General features: G+C 55.1%; 2 protein-coding genes across 6 annotated transcripts; both read right to left on the bottom strand.

Moving 5' to 3' along the window:
- Positions 1-278: 278 nt before the first annotated feature.
- Positions 279-3400, bottom strand: ZNF579 (zinc finger protein 579). The gene is made up of 2 exons (XM_016154180.2): positions 3284-3400; positions 279-2375 (listed from the first exon to the last, which is right to left on the bottom strand). The coding sequence occupies exon 2, from the start codon at positions 2371-2373 to the stop codon at positions 697-699; it is 1677 nt and encodes a 558-aa protein (XP_016009666.1). The 5' UTR covers positions 2374-2375; positions 3284-3400; the 3' UTR covers positions 279-696.
- Positions 3401-9208: 5808 nt separating this feature from the next.
- On the bottom strand, positions 9209-15754 carry FIZ1 (FLT3 interacting zinc finger 1). Of its 5 annotated transcripts, XM_036232264.1 has the most exons (4): positions 15660-15734; positions 14735-14798; positions 13874-14223; positions 9209-11430 (listed from the first exon to the last, which is right to left on the bottom strand). In XM_036232264.1, exons 3-4 carry the CDS (start codon positions 14183-14185, stop codon positions 10234-10236), a joined length of 1509 nt encoding a protein of 502 aa, XP_036088157.1. In that variant the 5' UTR covers positions 14186-14223; positions 14735-14798; positions 15660-15734; the 3' UTR covers positions 9209-10233. The 5 variants fall into 5 exon arrangements, with proteins under 5 accessions (XP_036088157.1, XP_016009674.1, XP_036088155.1 ...); XM_016154188.2 differs by lacking the exon at positions 14735-14798 and having other exon boundaries at positions 15660-15754; XM_036232262.1 differs by having other exon boundaries at positions 13874-14798.
- Between the last annotated feature and the right edge of the window lie 290 nt (positions 15755-16044).

Below are 16044 nucleotides of genomic sequence, written 5' to 3'. Positions count from 1 at the left end.
GAACCATGCCGGACAGAGCTGACTTAGAATTCCAGCTCCTCTCAGGGGGGCAGTGGCTTTCTCTGCAGTAGCCCACTGTGCCTGGGAAGTGTTTGCTGTATGAAGGTACACACAGGCCAGATGGTGACCTGTCTTCTCTCCTTTTTTCTCCTGAGCATCTCCCTTGTCCAAGCCCTGTGTCCTTCTCACTCAGAACCCAAGCTCCGAGCCTGTTGGACAAACCCAGCCTTGGCCAGACCTCCGTCCCACAGCCCCCACCTCCACAGACAGCTTCACTCTTTCCTGTTTCACGAACTCACATTTATTCACAGACAGACAAAGGGGCAGGGATGGACCTTTGCTCACTGGGGACCCCCAGGGTCTGGCAGTTCCAAAGAGGTGGTGGCGTCCAGTGTGTACCAAGGGGACAGCCGGCAGGGGTCCCCCCAGTCTCAATTATTCTGGCCAATGTCCTGCACCTCCTTTTCTAAGTGGTCCTGCCTTCAGACAGTACTGGGTGAGCAGTTGCTAACCAGTGTGGGAGGCCTGGGAGTGGGCAGTGGGGAGGGAGAGGTGGTTCAGGCTCCGCTCCTTAGTGTTAGGCTGGTGGGGGCGGGGTGGATGGGGGGAAGAAGGGCCTCTGCTTCGACATCTCCATATTGCAAACCAGGGTGGGGGCGGGGGAGCAACTGGAGGGGCCAAGTGTGGGTTTGAGGGTCAGGAGGCCAGGCCACCCAATCCACACAGGTGTGCCTTGCTGTCAATCTCGTCTTCCTCCATCTCGAAGGCCGAGTGGTCTTGGCTGTCGAAGCAGGAGGCGCTGAGGAAGACAGGGGGAGCCGGTGGCGACTGCGGTGGGGTCCCCGGGGAGGGTGGCTCTTCCTTAATGTGTGCAATGGGCAGAGGCAGCCCTTCATCCTCCTGCCCGGCCGGTGGGGGCGGCGGGGGCGGTGGGGGCGATGGCGGGGCCTGGGCCTGGAGTGCCTGCAGCGCAGCTGCCCTCTCCAGCTCCGCGCGGTGGCAGCGTTGGTGGCGCAGAAGGCTGTAGGCCCGCGAGAAGCGGCGCGGACAGTGTGGGCACGGGTGCGGGGCTGGGCCCCCTGCGTGGACCTGCGCGTGACGGGCCAGGTCAGCCAGCCGCTTGAACTCGCGCTGGCAGCGCACGCACTGGAAAGGGCGCGCCCCTGAATGGGTCACCCCGTGTTGCCGTAGGTGTGCCCGGCGCCGGAAACCTTTGCCACACTCTGGGCACCAGAAGCGGGGCTCCCCAGCGGGGGCCCGGGAAGGAGTGGCGTCGCCTCCATTCTGCCCGCCTTCTCCCCCTTCCCGGGCAGCCTCACACTCAGCCCCTTCGCCCCCCTCGGGCCCCTTCCCTGAGTTCCGTCCACCAGAGGCCTTGTCGTCCTTCTTGCCCACGGGGGGCAGCGGGGCCAGCAGGCTGAGAGCGCCATGCACGCGGCGGTGCTGGCGGAGGTAGGAGGCGAGGCGGAAGGCCAGGCCGCAGTCCGGGCACACAAAGGGGCGGTCGGTGGAGTGGACCAGCCGGTGGCGGGACAGGGACCAGGGCCTGGCGAAGGCCTTGAGGCAAATGGAGCACTGGTGGCGCTTGGGGCGGGGCGGGGCCCCCCCCTCGCCCTCCTGCTCACCCTCGGGGCGCAGGCACGGGTGCGCCTTGAGCTCGCCCTTGGTGGCGAAGGCTTCGCGGCAGCGGAGGCACAGCAGCGTCCAGTCGGCCTGGAGCAGGACCTGCTTCTCTTCCTGCCTCCCTGCCGCCAGAGCCAGCTCGGCCCGCAGCTCCGCTGCCCCGGCCTCGGCCTCCTCTGACTCGGACTCCCGGGGCTCGGCGTTTGTGGGGGCCGACAGCGTGGCAGGCTCCCCCGTGGGCCACGTCTCTGGCCACGCTGCCTCCTCCGGGGCATCAGTGCTGGGCTGCTCTGCGCCCTCGTCCTGGGGGACCCAGCTGGACTCGGCTGCCTCCTTGGCTGCCCTCTCAATAGCCAGCTCGACCTCGCCGCCTGCGTGCTCCTGGGCCAGGTGGCGCCGCAGCTGGGCGGGCTCCGGGAAGGTGCGGGGGCACGCAGCACAGCGCAGCGGGGGTTGGGGCCCGTGGCCACGCAGGTGGCGGGAGAGGTGGGCAGGCCGGCGGAAGGCCTTGGGACACAGTGGGCAGGCGTGGGGCCGCAGGCCGGAGTGGCTCAGCCAATGCCGCGAGAGGTAGTACGGGAAGCGGAAAAGGCGACCACAGGTAGGGCAGGGCAGGGGTGCCCGAGGGGCTCCAGCGTTCCCCCTGCCCCGGCCTCGGCCTCGACCCCGGCCTCGGCCCCGGCCCCGGCCCCGGCCCCGGCCCCGGTGAGGTGGGCTGCCCTGGGCAGGTGGAGGGGGCTGCGGATCCATGCCTGTGAGGAAAAAGGGGAGAGACAGAGAGAAGGAGGTGCAGAGGGTCAGATATTTAGCCAGAGAAAGGAAGAGAGAGACAGAGAGGGACATGAGAGACAGAGACCAGGAGAAAGAGAAAGACAGGATGGGAGGCCACAGAGAGCAGGACAGAGAGATGGGGACACCCAACAGAGACAGAGATGAAAAGAAAACAAAGAGAATTAGGCAGAGACAGTGCAAAAGGAGATCAGGAGAACCAGAGCAGGAGATTGGCGGTCGGGACAGACCAAATGAGACAGATGCGGACAGGAGGGGAGACGGAGGGAGACCAAGTCAGTGGCTGCTGTATCTCCAGGGCCCTGCTGCTGGGAGGGGCTGGAGGGGAGGGGGTGGGAGTCAGAATTCAGAGTCCCTGGAAATGGGGTGTGGGTGCCCCGATACTGGGGCTGGGAGAAGCTAGAGTGGAAGCAGAGACCCAGACTCCTGGGTCTGAGCCGGGAGGGGCCTGGGGGCCCGGACACCTGAGATTGAGGGAGGTGGGGGCTGGGGATTGGGTCCCAAGGTCTGGAATGAAGACTCTAGACCCCTATATGCAGAGGGTACGGATTCTTGGGTCCCAGCAGTGTGGCGGGGACAGCTGAGGGAGGGGGCTGGGCTCTTAGACAAGGGAGAGGAGGGGGCTGGGGCCCGGATGCCTGAATTCTCCAGAGAGAATGAGACTGAGGGACAAGCCGCTGGACCCCCTGCCCCCCACCGTGGGAAAGCTGCTGGGGATCCCTAGGTCCCCCAGGGGGCCAATCTTCCCGCTGGGCCCAGACTGCTGGGACCCCAGGCATGACCTGCAAAATTGGGGCCTCAGTGGGGGCCTTGCGGATTCCTGAGCTTGGAGTCTGGACTCGGTCCTGATCGCTGGGCATTCAGTTCTTACCTTGGCCTCCTCTGTGCCTTTCTTCCTTCCCCACAGCCGGCCGGCCGACCGACCGACGGTGGTGGCGAGGAGGGAGGGAGGGCCCTGAACGTGGTGGTGGTGGGGGGAGTGGAGGAGGCTGGGCTCGGTGTCACCGCCTAAGTCTTCCCTCCGGAAACCCGCCTTTTCTACCAGCCTGAGAGAGGAAAGACTGGCTGGGAAGCCGGAAGCAGGAGGATGAGGGAACTCAGTGGGCGGGGAGGGAGCTCTGCTAGAACTCCTGGGTCCTGTAATAGGAGGAGGCTGGGGGCCTGTCTTCTGGGCTCCCAAAGGGAGGAGGGGGCTGGGGGCCTATGAGGTTGGGTTCAACTCCCCTCCCCTCGGAACACACACACATATTCATTCATTCCTTCAACAAATGCACATTTATCAGGTCCTGTCTGTGCCAGGCACTGTGTTAGGTGGGGTGGGGTGGCTGGGGGAGGAGCTGAATGAAGCAATGACATAGGCTTCAGGGAAAGTACTGGCACTCAGCTAGAATCTGACTCCAGCCTTCACTTGGCTGCCTGGGCGAGCCACTCTCTTCTGAGCCTTAGTTTCTTCCCAGTGATAAGCCCTATATATATTCATTAAATCCTAAACAACCAGTGTTTACCAAGCACCTACTGTAGGACAACTTTGCATATATTTTTGCTAGATCCTAAGCCATCCGTATTTACTGAGCGCCTACTATGGGCTGGATGTGTCCTTGGTGCTGAAGCCACAGTGGCAAAGACAGAGGCCATTGGATCCTGTTTACAGGTAGATCAGGTTGTAAGGGAAGAAGCAAACAGACACAGATCCAATCACCCTGCTGGAGAGTGTGGGAAACAGGACCTTTTGTACATGGCTGGGGCAAGTAAAATTTTAAACAGTCTTGTTCATTGAGCAATTCCAAGAACTTATCTGTCAGATAGATGTGCTCAGAAACATGCAAAAGGATATGTACCAGGTTTTAATCAGTGCAGTTTTGCACATAACTGCAAAAGACTGGAAATGAGCTAAACCTCCATTAGTCAGGATTTGAGTAATAAGTCATGATTGATCCACCCAGTGAAATTCTGTGTCTGTTAAAAAAAGATGAAGACGCTCACTGTGTAACAACATGGAAAGACTCCAAGTGGTAATGTGATGGGGAGAAGAAACTGGAGGTGGAGAACAGCCTGAAGCCTGTTTTCTCTGTGCTTATGAGAGGATTGTGTCTGGGAGACCTGGAAGAAGATAGAGGGGAACTAGCAACATTGTCCAACTCCCAGGACTGAAACTTACTACATTCTAACCTTTTGTATTTTTGAACTTGAAACCATAGGAATGTGTCCCATACTCAAAGGAGTAAAGGAAAAAGACATGAGTGGGTGATAAAAATAAATAAAAGAAAGTCATAGCTTACTCTTGTTAGGGCTTGACAAATACAAGCTCACCTGTTCTTCATCACCTTATCAAGTGAGAAACATGACTCCCCATTTTAAAGAGAAGCAAAGTGAGGTACTAAAAGGTAATTCAAAGCAAGTGAATCTCAGTAAATCTTTGCGTTTCCCAAAGAGACAAGAGAAGTGATGAGGTCAGGAACATACTTAAAATCACATAGTCAAAAAAAAAAAAAGTACATGGTCAATAAAACTATTTTTAAAAGGATATGTGCATATGGAGTAAAAGTCTAAACACATCCACGGAAACAATAGCACCAAATTTGGGGTAGGGGCTACCTTTGAGAAGAGAGCGACAATCAGAACCCAATAGGGGTTATAGAGGCTGCAGTGTACCTCTAAAGCTTCAAAGCCAGGAGTCAGTACATGGATGTGTGTGGGTGGATTTTTTTTATTGGGTAAAATACATGTAAACATAAGACTTACCATTTTAAACTATATAATTCAGTGCATTAAGTATATCCAAGATGTTGCATAACTATCCCACTATCTAGTTCCAGAACATTTTCATCACCCTAAAAGCAGTCACTCCCCATTCTCTTTTCCCTCCTAGGCCCTGGGAACCAATAGTCAGTTTTCTGTGGGTTTGCTTGTTGTGGACATACCAATGGGGCCAAAGATATGTGGGCTTTTACAACTGGCTTCTTTCATGTAGTGTAATGTTCTCAAGATTCACACATGTTGTAGCCTGTGTCAGTACTTCATTCCTGTCTGTGGCTGAATAATATTTCATCGTGTAGGAACTTTATATTTTGTTTATTTGTTGCTTGGTGTTTCTACCTTTTGACCATTGTGAATAGTGCTGATGCGAACATTCGTGCTTACGTTTTTGTTTGAACAGCTATTTCCAATTATTTTGAGTGTATATTAGAGAGTGTGTGTGTTACTTTATTATCCAAATGTTAAAGGCTTATCTTTTTTTTGAAACTAATTGAGGAATGTAGGTGGTGAGAAAGAATATTTCAAGCAGAGAGAGCACGTTGTGTGGGGTGGGGGAGATAGAAATCGTGTCCTGGGGGACATCTGGGGCCTTGGATTGGGGCATCAGAGGTGGCCAGTGTGGTGGAGGGAGGCCAGAACTCCGCGGACCACTGTGTGCAGCCTCCGGGTCCAGGCTGAAAGAAGGACACATTCTGAATGAACTGAGAAGCCACTGAAAAGGTTTTAAGCTGGAGAGTCACATGATCCGATTAGTGTTCTAGAGAAATTCCTGGGAGACCCGTGTGGAGGCCCCGCTGGATGCAGGGGACACCCAGGCAGCAGCAGGGAGCGGGCAGCGACGGTCCAGGGAAGAAAGGGGTCTGGGCGTGGCTATTCTGGCTGGCAATAAGGCTCCATGGCAGGGAGCGGGATCTGGCGCTGATTGGCTCAGACCTGCACTGTGGATGGCAGTCTCATGGCAACCACCTCTTCATTGGCTCTCCTGCTTCCCGTCAGGTCTCCAGCACCTAGAGGTCACATCGTGTTGCCTGGACACCCTCCGGTGATTCCCACCCCTCCGTCCCCCTTCTTCGCACTGCTCCCACCAAACGATTCCTCACCCCTTTGCTTCTCTCTGCCCTAGCCACATCGCCCTCTTTGCTCTTTCTGGGCTCAAGGCGTTTGCACGTGCTGTTCCCCCTGCCTGGAATGCCTGTCCCCATAAAGTGTCCCTACTCCCCTAATTTCTTTCACATCTCCTCATAGACACCTGTCCTGCCCACCCTAGTTAAAATAGACCTCCTGTCACCCTCTAGTCTTCACTCTGCTTTAATTTCCCACATCGTACTTATCGCCAACGAGCATGAGGTTGCTTGTCTGTTTTCCACCGATGGCCTGTCTCCCCTTCCATTGGGACATAAACTCCCCGAGGGATGGGGTTCGCCGTGCCTGTTTAAGTGCTCTACCTTCAGAAAAAGGATTCAGGTGGAGGTGTGATGAGCCTCAGCCTCAGCCTCCTGAGGTCCCTATTCATGGCTCCACAGTAGACGCCATCTCCATGACAATCCTGGCATTTTCCCAGGTTCTCAACTGTCTAGACAGAGCGGGTCTGGAAATGGGAGGGTCTTGTGTGGGGTTGTGGGGGGAGGCGCTTTATCTAAAGGGACAGGCCCTATTTCTCCGCTGCATATGGGTTTTGTTTGTTTGGGGTTTTTTGTTTTTAGCCCCAATGAGATGAGTCTGGTTCCTGATTTCTGGATATTGGTGGTAGAGTGGAGAAGAATATTCCTAAGGTTGAGCGTCCCCAGGGGCTTGACCTGGAACCTTTTCAAATGGGCAGTTGTGGCTCTCCAGTCTAAAAAGTCTTCCTTGAAGGCCAGCCTCATACTTGTTTTATATCCCCTCAAATATGTGCCCCCTTAAATTTTTTTCTTTTTGAAATATAAGATGCATCAATTAATGGGTCACCATATAAATACACAATTTAACAAATAGTTATAAAATAATTATTTTAAGGTTAAGAAATGGAATGTTGGCAGTCATCCCAGAGCCCACAGAAAGCTCCTGCGTGACCACCCTAGCTTAACCTGTCCAACTTCACTGTCCTGAGTTTTATGGAAAAAATGTTTTCCTTGCTTTCCTGAAAGGTTCAGTACCCACAGTACATCCTAAACAATATTACAGTTTAGTTTTGCATGTTTTTGAACATTATAGAAATGGAGTCATACCCTATGCATCTGGCTTCTTGTGTCTGGCTTCTTTGTGACTTCCATTCATGTAAGTGTGTATCTGTACTCATTCATTCTCATTACTGTATAGTAATCCAAAGCACAACACACCACCATTTATTTCTCCACTGTACCATTGGTGGATATCTTAGTCCATTTGGGCAGCTGTAACAAAGTACCATTGACCAGGTAGCTTATAAACAACAGAAATGTTCACAGTTCTGGGGGTTGGAAGTCCGGGATCAAGGTGCAAGCATGGTCACCTTCTAGTGAGAACCTCCCTATTGGTTCTTGGTTGGCACTTTCCCACTGTGTCCTCACATGGTGGGTGGGCAAGAGCTCTCTCTGGGGTCTCTTCTATAAGAGTGCTCATCCCATTCATGAGGGCTCCACTCTCATGACTTGAGCACCTCCCAAAGGCCCCGTTTCCAAAGACTATCATGTCAGGCATTAGGGTTTCAACATACGAATTTTTTGGGCAGGAGGGACACTAACATTCAGAGCATAGCAGTGGCCTTTTCAGTCGGGCTGAGTTTGGGGCTGCACATTTTGCTGCTGTGAATGTTCTTAAATGTGTCTCCTGGTGCAGGGGACACGAGTTTCTCTAAGGTCATGCCTAGCAGTGAGATTACAGTGTCAGAGGCTAGGCACACCTGCAGCCTTTTTAGAGCACGCCCACCTCCGAAGCATCTTAAAGCCGAGAAGCACAGACCAAAGATAAAACTCTTGGTCCCCATTGTCCCTACCCAATCTTGTTCTCCAGTTTTCCAGTCTTAATACAAAGCGCTATCACCCAACCAATCCCTCCTGATTCCTCCATTACACACACACACACACACACACACACTCACTCACTGTGGTCCAGGCCTGCACACCTCTCTCCTGTTAAACTGCCCTCTGTTACTTCCATCCTGCCCTCTACTCAGCAACCATAGGGACCCTTGTAGTGTGAGAGCAGTCACAACCTTTCACACTTAGGATCTTGCATGCTGTGGCCCAGGGAGCACATTCAAATGCCTACTGTGGCCCACCTGGCCCTGTGCAACCTGACCCCTGCTGACCTCTCCACCTTATTTCACCCCTCCCTCCTCCTGGTTGTTCCTTCCTTGGCCTTCCGGGCTCAGATCAAATGCCACCTCTGCAGAGAAGTCTGCCCCGATCATTCCATCTAAGGTGGCATAGCTCAACCACTGACTTTCTTAATGCCTTTCCTCATTTCCTTCAGAGCATCATAACCCTCTGAAATTGCCTTTTTCATTTCTTTGTTACTCTTTTCTACACCTTGTCAGCCATGCACTAGACTATAACTCCATGAAGAGTTATTTTGTTCACTGTTGGGTCCCCAGAAGGGTTTACAGTGCCTGGCACAGAATGGGCACTAGGTACGGGAATGTAATCTGGCACCTAGGAAAATCTGAAGGCCCACTCATTCTCTGATGGGTGGATACTAACCTTGAGCTCCCAGGTAGCTTCTTAGATACATATTCAGTTGCCCAAGAGGCAGAGTCTAAGGGGCAGTGTTTTTTAGGAGGTGTATCTTGCATCGATGGTTTAGAAAGGGCCTGTCTGATCCTAGGGAGCTCGTCTGTCCATGGAGCTGGACCTTGTGTTTATGGGGCAGTGTTCCAAACAAAATGCTAAAAAAGAGAGGGGGCAAGGTTTCATTCAGATGAGAGTTAAACCATCTCTGATTTTAAGTCACGCACTATCTGAAGGACCTAACATTCTCAGAGAGAGGGACAAAGGCTCTGTCTCTATTTAGGGGGCCTGTCCTAAGTCAGGGAGGAAGAAATCCCCACCTCCTAGAGCCAAAGACCAGAAAGAGACGGCAGTGACTGACAGGACAAGGTTTATTGGGGTCCTGGAGACATTGAGGAGTGAGATGAGGGGGTGAGGTCGAGGCTCACAGGGGGGACCCCCTAGCCAACCCCCTCTTCCCCTTGGGGTTGGGAGGAACAGAGACAGACGACCCAACAGAGATGGAGAGACCGACAGGTGCTATGGCAGAGGGGGAAGGATACCCCAGTGCTCACCACTTTCCACTCAGGTTGAGTTCGCAGAATGGGGAACTACATGGAAGAGGAGGGGGAGTGTCTGCCCTACTCACTCTAAGGATGGTGGAATGCAGGCCACCACCTGGACTAGCCCATTCCAGTGAACGGGGGTGTGTGAATCTGGACCAGTCTATTCTACTGGGCAGGGGGATTCCAAACCACCCTATTCTAGTGTTTGGGGAAGTCATAAGGGTCAATCCATTCCTTAGAAGGGGAAGGGGACCTAACTGGGGAGTGGAGTTGAGAGTGGGAGGTGTCTACCCTGGTCCTCTTTCTGCAGAGGGAATGAAATGAGGTGGGGGGAAAGGCAGATTCCGGTTATATCCATTATCTGGGGGCACCAGTGACTGTGGGAGTAGCATTTGGAGGGGATTTAGGGAAATGAGGACATGCCCCTCCCCCACATTATAAAGGTTGTTGGGAATGATGGCTCTCAAGGAGTGGGCAGGCATCCCTTGGAGGAGGCGTGCCCATCTTTTACTAGGTCCCGGAAGGTGAGAAGTACATCTGGAGACCCGTTTCTCATTCTGACGTCCCCAAGCTTAGGGGCCCATTGATTTGAGGATGCCCAGCACGGATCCAGGGGGCCTTCAAGCTCGGGAGTCTCTCCATAGACCCAGGACGCCCAAGCTGAGGGGTCTCTCACTTTATTTGCTGCCCCCTAGCTCAGGGGACTGTGTGAGTTTCTGGTGGCCCCATCTCTTCAGCCACGGTGCCCTCATCGCAGGGCGTTTCTGGATTTGGGTGGTCCCCTGGGCTGGGCTTTGAGTCAGGCCCGGGTGATGGTTGCTGGAGGGCGCGGGTCAGTCCATGCCCCGGTGCAACTTCAGGTGCCTGGAGAGGTTGCTCAGCGTGATGAAACCCTTGCCACAGATGTGGCAGGGGAAGGGCCGCTCGGTGCCGTGCAGCAGCCGGTGGCGCTTGAGGTAGCACTCGTGGCGGAAGAACTTGCCACACTCGAGGCACGGGAACGGCTTCTCGCCTGTATGCACCAGCACGTGCCGCTCCAAGTCACGCGGCGAGCGGAACAGCTTCTCACACTCGGAGCAGCCGAAAATCTTCTTGCCGCGGCCGGAGCCAGAGGCAGCCTCCCCAGACGCGGGCTCCCGTTCGGGGGCCGCAGTGACTGCTTCCGCCCCACTTCCCTCGCCATGGCTGGCGCGCCGGTGCTCCTCCAGGGCGGCCAGGGCCCCGTACAGCGCCCCGCAGTGGCCGCAGCCGTAGGTGGCTGGCCCTGAGTGTGCCTCCAGGTGGCTGGCTAGGGCCGCAGCCGATGCGAAGAAGGTCCCGCAGTCGCACTGATACAGGGTATCTTCTGATGGCTCCGCGGTGGTCGCAGGCGCGGGGGCGTCCCCGCCGCCCTCCGGGAGCAGCCTCCCCAGCTGGGGCACACCGCCTCCAGCGGGGCCCAGGAGAAGCCCTCCGTCCCAGGCCGGCCGGGCGTCACCCGCTTCCAGGGCGCTGCCCTCACGAGGGGGCTCTTGCCCTGAACCGGTCCCCGCAGCCCAGACTTTTGCTGAGGGCGCACCTGGGCCCTGTAGATCGTGCGTCAGCTTGTGCCGCTCCAGCAGCGCTGGGGCGTTAAAGTCGCGCTCGCAGCGCGGGCACTTAAAGGGCTTCACGTCGGTATGCGCGGCCCAGTGGGCCGCCAGCTCGCGGCCGTGGTCGAAGCGCCGTGCACAGGCACCGCACGCAAACGGAGGGAGCGATGCTGCAGCAGCAGCTGCCGCCTCTGCCAACCCCCAGCTGCCTGGACCTGAGACCGCCCCCTCCGGGCCCTCTCCGCCGCCAGCCCCAGCACCCCCACATGCTGAGCAGGGCCCCACATTGCAACAGACAGAGCAAGGTGCGCTCAGGGTGGGCAGGCCAGCACCGGGCTGCATTGGGGATGGGAGCACCCCACGGTGCTGGCGCTTGAGGTGGCGGCCCAGGCTGGAACGTGAGGAGAATCGAAGCTCGCAGACTAGGCAGCAGTAGGGCTTCTCACCAGTGTGGACGACCTGGAGGGACGGAGAGTACAGTGTCAGGGCTGAAGGTCTGGGCCACCGCACAGATTATTGATCCCCAAGAGAAATGCTGCCCAAGCCCCCTGTCATGTCTACAAGGCTACCATCTAGCTTCGATCCTCTCACTGTCTCTGCTTTAGACACTGGCATGGTTCTAGTCCCTCCAGGCTCAGGACCATGTGCTATCCCCTCAGTCTGGGGAATTCTTCCCCCACTCCTCTTCACTCTTACTCACTGCCAACAAGCCCACTCAGAAGACTGGTACTCCTTGGGAGAGTGGCTAAGCACTGAGGCTCTGATCATGGACAGACCTGGTTATAAAGGCCAGCTCTATCTTCCACCATGAAAAATGGGGCAGGTATTTGGGGCTCTGCTTTTCTGTTCTGAAAAATGGGCACGATAAGATGTGCCACCTCACAGCTTTGTTGTAAGGACAGGGTAAAGTCATCACGAAACGACTAGTCAATTCCTAGAAACTGGAATTATCAACAAACTTTCCCATGTCTGACTGATGTCCTCTAAACCAGTGGATATTGGTGGGAGATGAGGGGGTGGAGGGTTGAGCAAGAGAGGGGCTTTTGTAATCACCTGGGGTAGGAGGTGGCTCTTCCAGGTAAATGCTCTAGAATCTTCTACAGTAGAACTGTCCAATAGAGCTTTCTGCAGTGATGGAAATGTTCCATATCTGTCCTGTCCAATATGGTCACCACTAGGCACATGTGGCTGCTGAAAACTTGAAATGTGGCTAGGTGGCTAAGTAAGACTGTCTCACTTACAGAGGTCCCTGCTGATATTGGCCTTTGTGATTTATTTAGGAGTCCTGGAATAGTGGACACAAGTTTTGAGTGTAGAGTCCCACTCATTGGTAGTGTCTTCCTGGAGAGCTGTGGGGGAGACTGTGTGTGGGGCTAGATGAGAAAGAGCACAGTGCTAGGTTAGTTATGTCTGCCAGGGGCAGGATGGGAAGTCAGAAGTGGGAGTGCTCCTTCAGGAAAACTGCCCAGACTCCATCCCTGACCTGGACCATTCCAGATCTCTCCTGTATCAGCCTCAGAATACAGTTAGCCTCTGTCCCCATGTGCCTCACTTGCAATTTGACATTAACCTGGTTGTTGAGCTAATGTCTTTCCCAGTAGACCTGGCTCTGGGAGTACTCTGTTTTGTCTCTCCCCTTTTCTCCCAGAGTCTAGCCCTGTGTCTGCATATTATAGGTGACCAATAAATGCTCAGTTGAATTATAAACTATTTTTGAGTAGGTGTGAGACCTCAGAGGGCTGTGAATGTCATATCAAGTTAGGGAGCTCCACCATCATCCCAAGGATCAGGGGGTTTTGAGTGTGTGTGGGGGCATCCTGGTCACCATGATGGAAGCAGAGGCTGGATGTGAGGGGGGGAGACAGGAAGTAGGAAGACTGCTTAGAAAATTGGAGCCAACACATATGATGCAAGGTCCTGAACCAAGGCAAATGCTCTAAGGATGGAGAGGAGGGGACAAGCATAAAAGACCAGTGATACATCTGGTTTTACTTACCTTTGTAGCGTGAATGTTTGGCTCAAAGAATTAAATCCCCCTCCTCATAATAGGCGAAAGGTGTAGATGATTCAGCTTCTGCCTGCCCTCCACCTCATCTACTGCCCGGCCTAGGCTTGCTCTACCCCAACCACATGGTCTCTCATCCCTTCCTTGTACATACCAAGTTCCTTCCCACATCAGGGCCTGTGCACTTGAAGTTCCCTCTGCCTGAATGCTGTTCCCATGGCAATGCCTGCTCATACATCAGGGCTCAGCTAAAATATCACCCTGCCCTGCCCTTCCTCACCTTGTCTGGTGGCCCACAGCTCTCCCCTCTTTACTCCCATACATCAACTCCTTGTTGTTTTTTAATTTTCTTCCCAACACCTCTCCTTTCCAGAATATTCTTGCCTGTGTATTTGCTTTCTTGTTAGTGGTCTCACTGGCTCCTGACCACCTCCAATAGAATTAAATTCTTGGAGGTGATTCTATTGATTTCAGTCTGGTGACCACGGTGTTGAGGAGCAGGAAAAGCCCTCAATAGAAAATTGCTTAATATATGAATTAAGTACAACGTGGTGCATCTGGATTTAAAAACAGTAAGGGAATGTAAACAAAATTGCAGATGCTGGTGTTGGTGGGGGGGGACCTGTGAGCAGGGGGATGGGAGAGGGGAGCAGCCTATAGGTGGGGCAAATGTCCTTTGTCTCTTTTCCTTTGTGGATTGAGTGGTGACTGAAAGAGAAACCCCTCATGTTCTGACTGCTCTGGGTATTGTGGCAGGGAGAGAGGAAGAAAAAATTTCCTTAGGGGAGGAGGTGGGAGAGTAGGCCTTGGGCCTGCTGCCTGTTGCCCAGAGTGGGGCGGGGGCTCCATGCGCGTGTCCAGCCCTGGGAGGAAGCTGGGCCAGCCTGCAGGACTCACCTGGTGGTGCAGCAGGCCGGTGGAGTCTCGGAACCCCTTGGGGCAGGCGGAGCAGCGGTAGGGCCGCTCGCCTGTGTGAGAACGCAGGTGGTTGGCCAGGTTGAAGCTGTGCTTGAAGCCCTTGCCACAGCGTGGACACGCATGGGGCTTCAGCGCAGTGTGCCGGGCGAAGTGGCGCCGCAGATCCGAGCGGTAGCGGAAGCTCTTGCCACACTCACTGCAGTGAAACGGGACGCGGGGGGCGGCGGCGGGCGGTGCTGGGGCCTGGGCTGGGGCAGGGACTGGGGGCGCTGACAGCGGGGCATCATCCATGGTGGCGTGGCACGAGAGCAGTGGCGGGTGGGGGCTCTCTAGAGCAGGGAAGACACAAGGGCAGGTGAGGGAGTCACTTCTTCATCAGCCCTCCCCCATGAGGCTCCTGGAACTTAGATCCATCACCTGTCCCCAGGGAGCCCTTACCACTGTCCTATAAGCCATGCCCACCAAGACTACACCCACATTCTTTAATCTCCTCTCACTCTCCTACAAACCTTTCTCCCACTCATATGCCAACCCTTCTGATCATTCCAAGTCGCTTCTCCCCCACTGAGTGTTTTCAGCCTTACCCCATTTTTTAGAAGACTCTTGCTCCTCTAAGCCCTGCCTACTATTGTTGAGCCCCGCCCACTCTTGCATGAATCCCGCTTACTCCTTCCAGTCTTTCCACTGTTCCCAGAGCCTCTAGTATTCCTTGACAATCCCCTTCCCACTCCCCTCTTAAGCTCTTCCCACTCTCCTCTAAGGATGGAAGCCCTGGAACCTCGTATAAAACCAAACGGAAACTTTTTTTACCCGCAAAATACGAATAGGAGGAGGACCTACCTCACCGCATGGCAGTGAGGACTAAGCAGAACTGTAGCCATGCAGGCTGCCTGCTTACTTAGGCCTGCGCACAACAAAATCTCAAAAGGTAAGATGTTTTGATTACTACTGTCCTCTAAGTTCCTCTGAGTGTCCTCTTTAAGTCCCACCACCAAGAGTCCACTAAGGACATCTTCCAAAATCCCTTTCAATTTTTTCTTAAACCCAGCTTTGAAGTAAGCCCCATCCTTTCCGAGACCCCCTCCACTCAACACTTCCCACTTTCTCAGCCCTTGAGTCCCGCCCCAGAATCTTACGTCATTTTATCTGCCATTATAAAGACTTGATATTTTCACTCAGACTCCCCAAATTACACGCCTAAACTGTGTGCCCACCACTTTAAGCCACACCCCTGAACAAACTCCGCCCCCTCTGCACTAAGCTCTTGCAATCTTCACATTGAGCCCCATTTCCCCACTTGGCCCCAATTAGGACCCTTCAACCTAGGGTACTCCAACCTTGCTCACCGAGCCACGCCCTTTATTAAGCCCGCCCATTGGGCAAGCCCCTCCCACTTCCACCCACAGTCCTGCCCCCACCAAACCCCCGTCCATTTTCAGCTAAGCTACGCCCGCCATAGGCTCCTCCCAGTCATTGCTCCGCCCCAGCCGCCACTAAGCCCCGCCCCTCCCAACCCTGTCGCCTCAGGGGCCGGCCCCCCCCCACCCACAGTCTGCTCGAGGACCCAGGTCCCGAGAGTCTGCCTTTTGTACCCCTCCCCCCTGTCTCTAAAAGGTGCGGCCCCGGGCGCCCGGTTCGAGGGCAGGTCAGGCGGGATCCGCGGACGGGCGAGTCCACCTCGTTCCTACGGCGCGGGGGTTCTGGAACCCTGAGACCGCCTCGGGAGGCCAGGAAAGTCAGTCGGCTTTCCTCTTTAATTACTTACACCTCCCTCTGGGCGCCGACATTTTGGGCAGCGGGGGCAGCGTCACTTCCACCCGGGGGGCCCCTTGACTTCCGCCTCGGCTCCCTTCTCCCCCGCACTCCCCCTTCCTCCCGCCTTCTTGGCCTCCCTCCCGTCCTAGCCACCCGCCCTTCTCCCTCTTTCTAGTCCCGTTCCCAGCACTGGCAGTTAGAGAAGTCAAGTCGGCGCCATCTTGGGTGAGGGCAGGAAGGGGGCGTGGCTTAGGAGCGACCGGGCGCCATCCAGACTAAGGGCAACCCTTTGAGCACTTGGCTCCTCCCCGCCGCATCGACGCAACGGGGTGATAGCGCATATGAGGGTAGATTGGAGTCCATTCTCGCAGCCCCGGGCTCCTGGGTAGAATGTA

The sequence above is a fragment of the Rousettus aegyptiacus genome, unplaced genomic scaffold (assembly GCF_014176215.1).
Source record: "Rousettus aegyptiacus isolate mRouAeg1 unplaced genomic scaffold, mRouAeg1.p scaffold_m13_p_14, whole genome shotgun sequence".
Taxonomy (NCBI): Eukaryota; Metazoa; Chordata; class Mammalia; order Chiroptera; family Pteropodidae; genus Rousettus; species Rousettus aegyptiacus.
This window is presented reverse-complemented; position numbering and strand designations above follow the sequence as displayed.

Excerpts from the sequence above, each read along its gene's own strand:
- ZNF579 (XM_016154180.2), bottom strand. The coding sequence starts at position 2,373 with ATGGATCCGCAGCCCCCTCCACCTGCCCAGGGCAGCCCACCTCACCGG.
- FIZ1 (XM_016154188.2), bottom strand. The coding sequence starts at position 14,185 with ATGGATGATGCCCCGCTGTCAGCGCCCCCAGTCCCTGCCCCAGCCCAG. Across the intron at positions 11,431-13,873 it reads CCGGCCTGCTGCACCACCAG|GTCGTCCACACTGGTGAGAA; the intron begins GTGAGTCCTGCA and ends CCGTCCCTCCAG.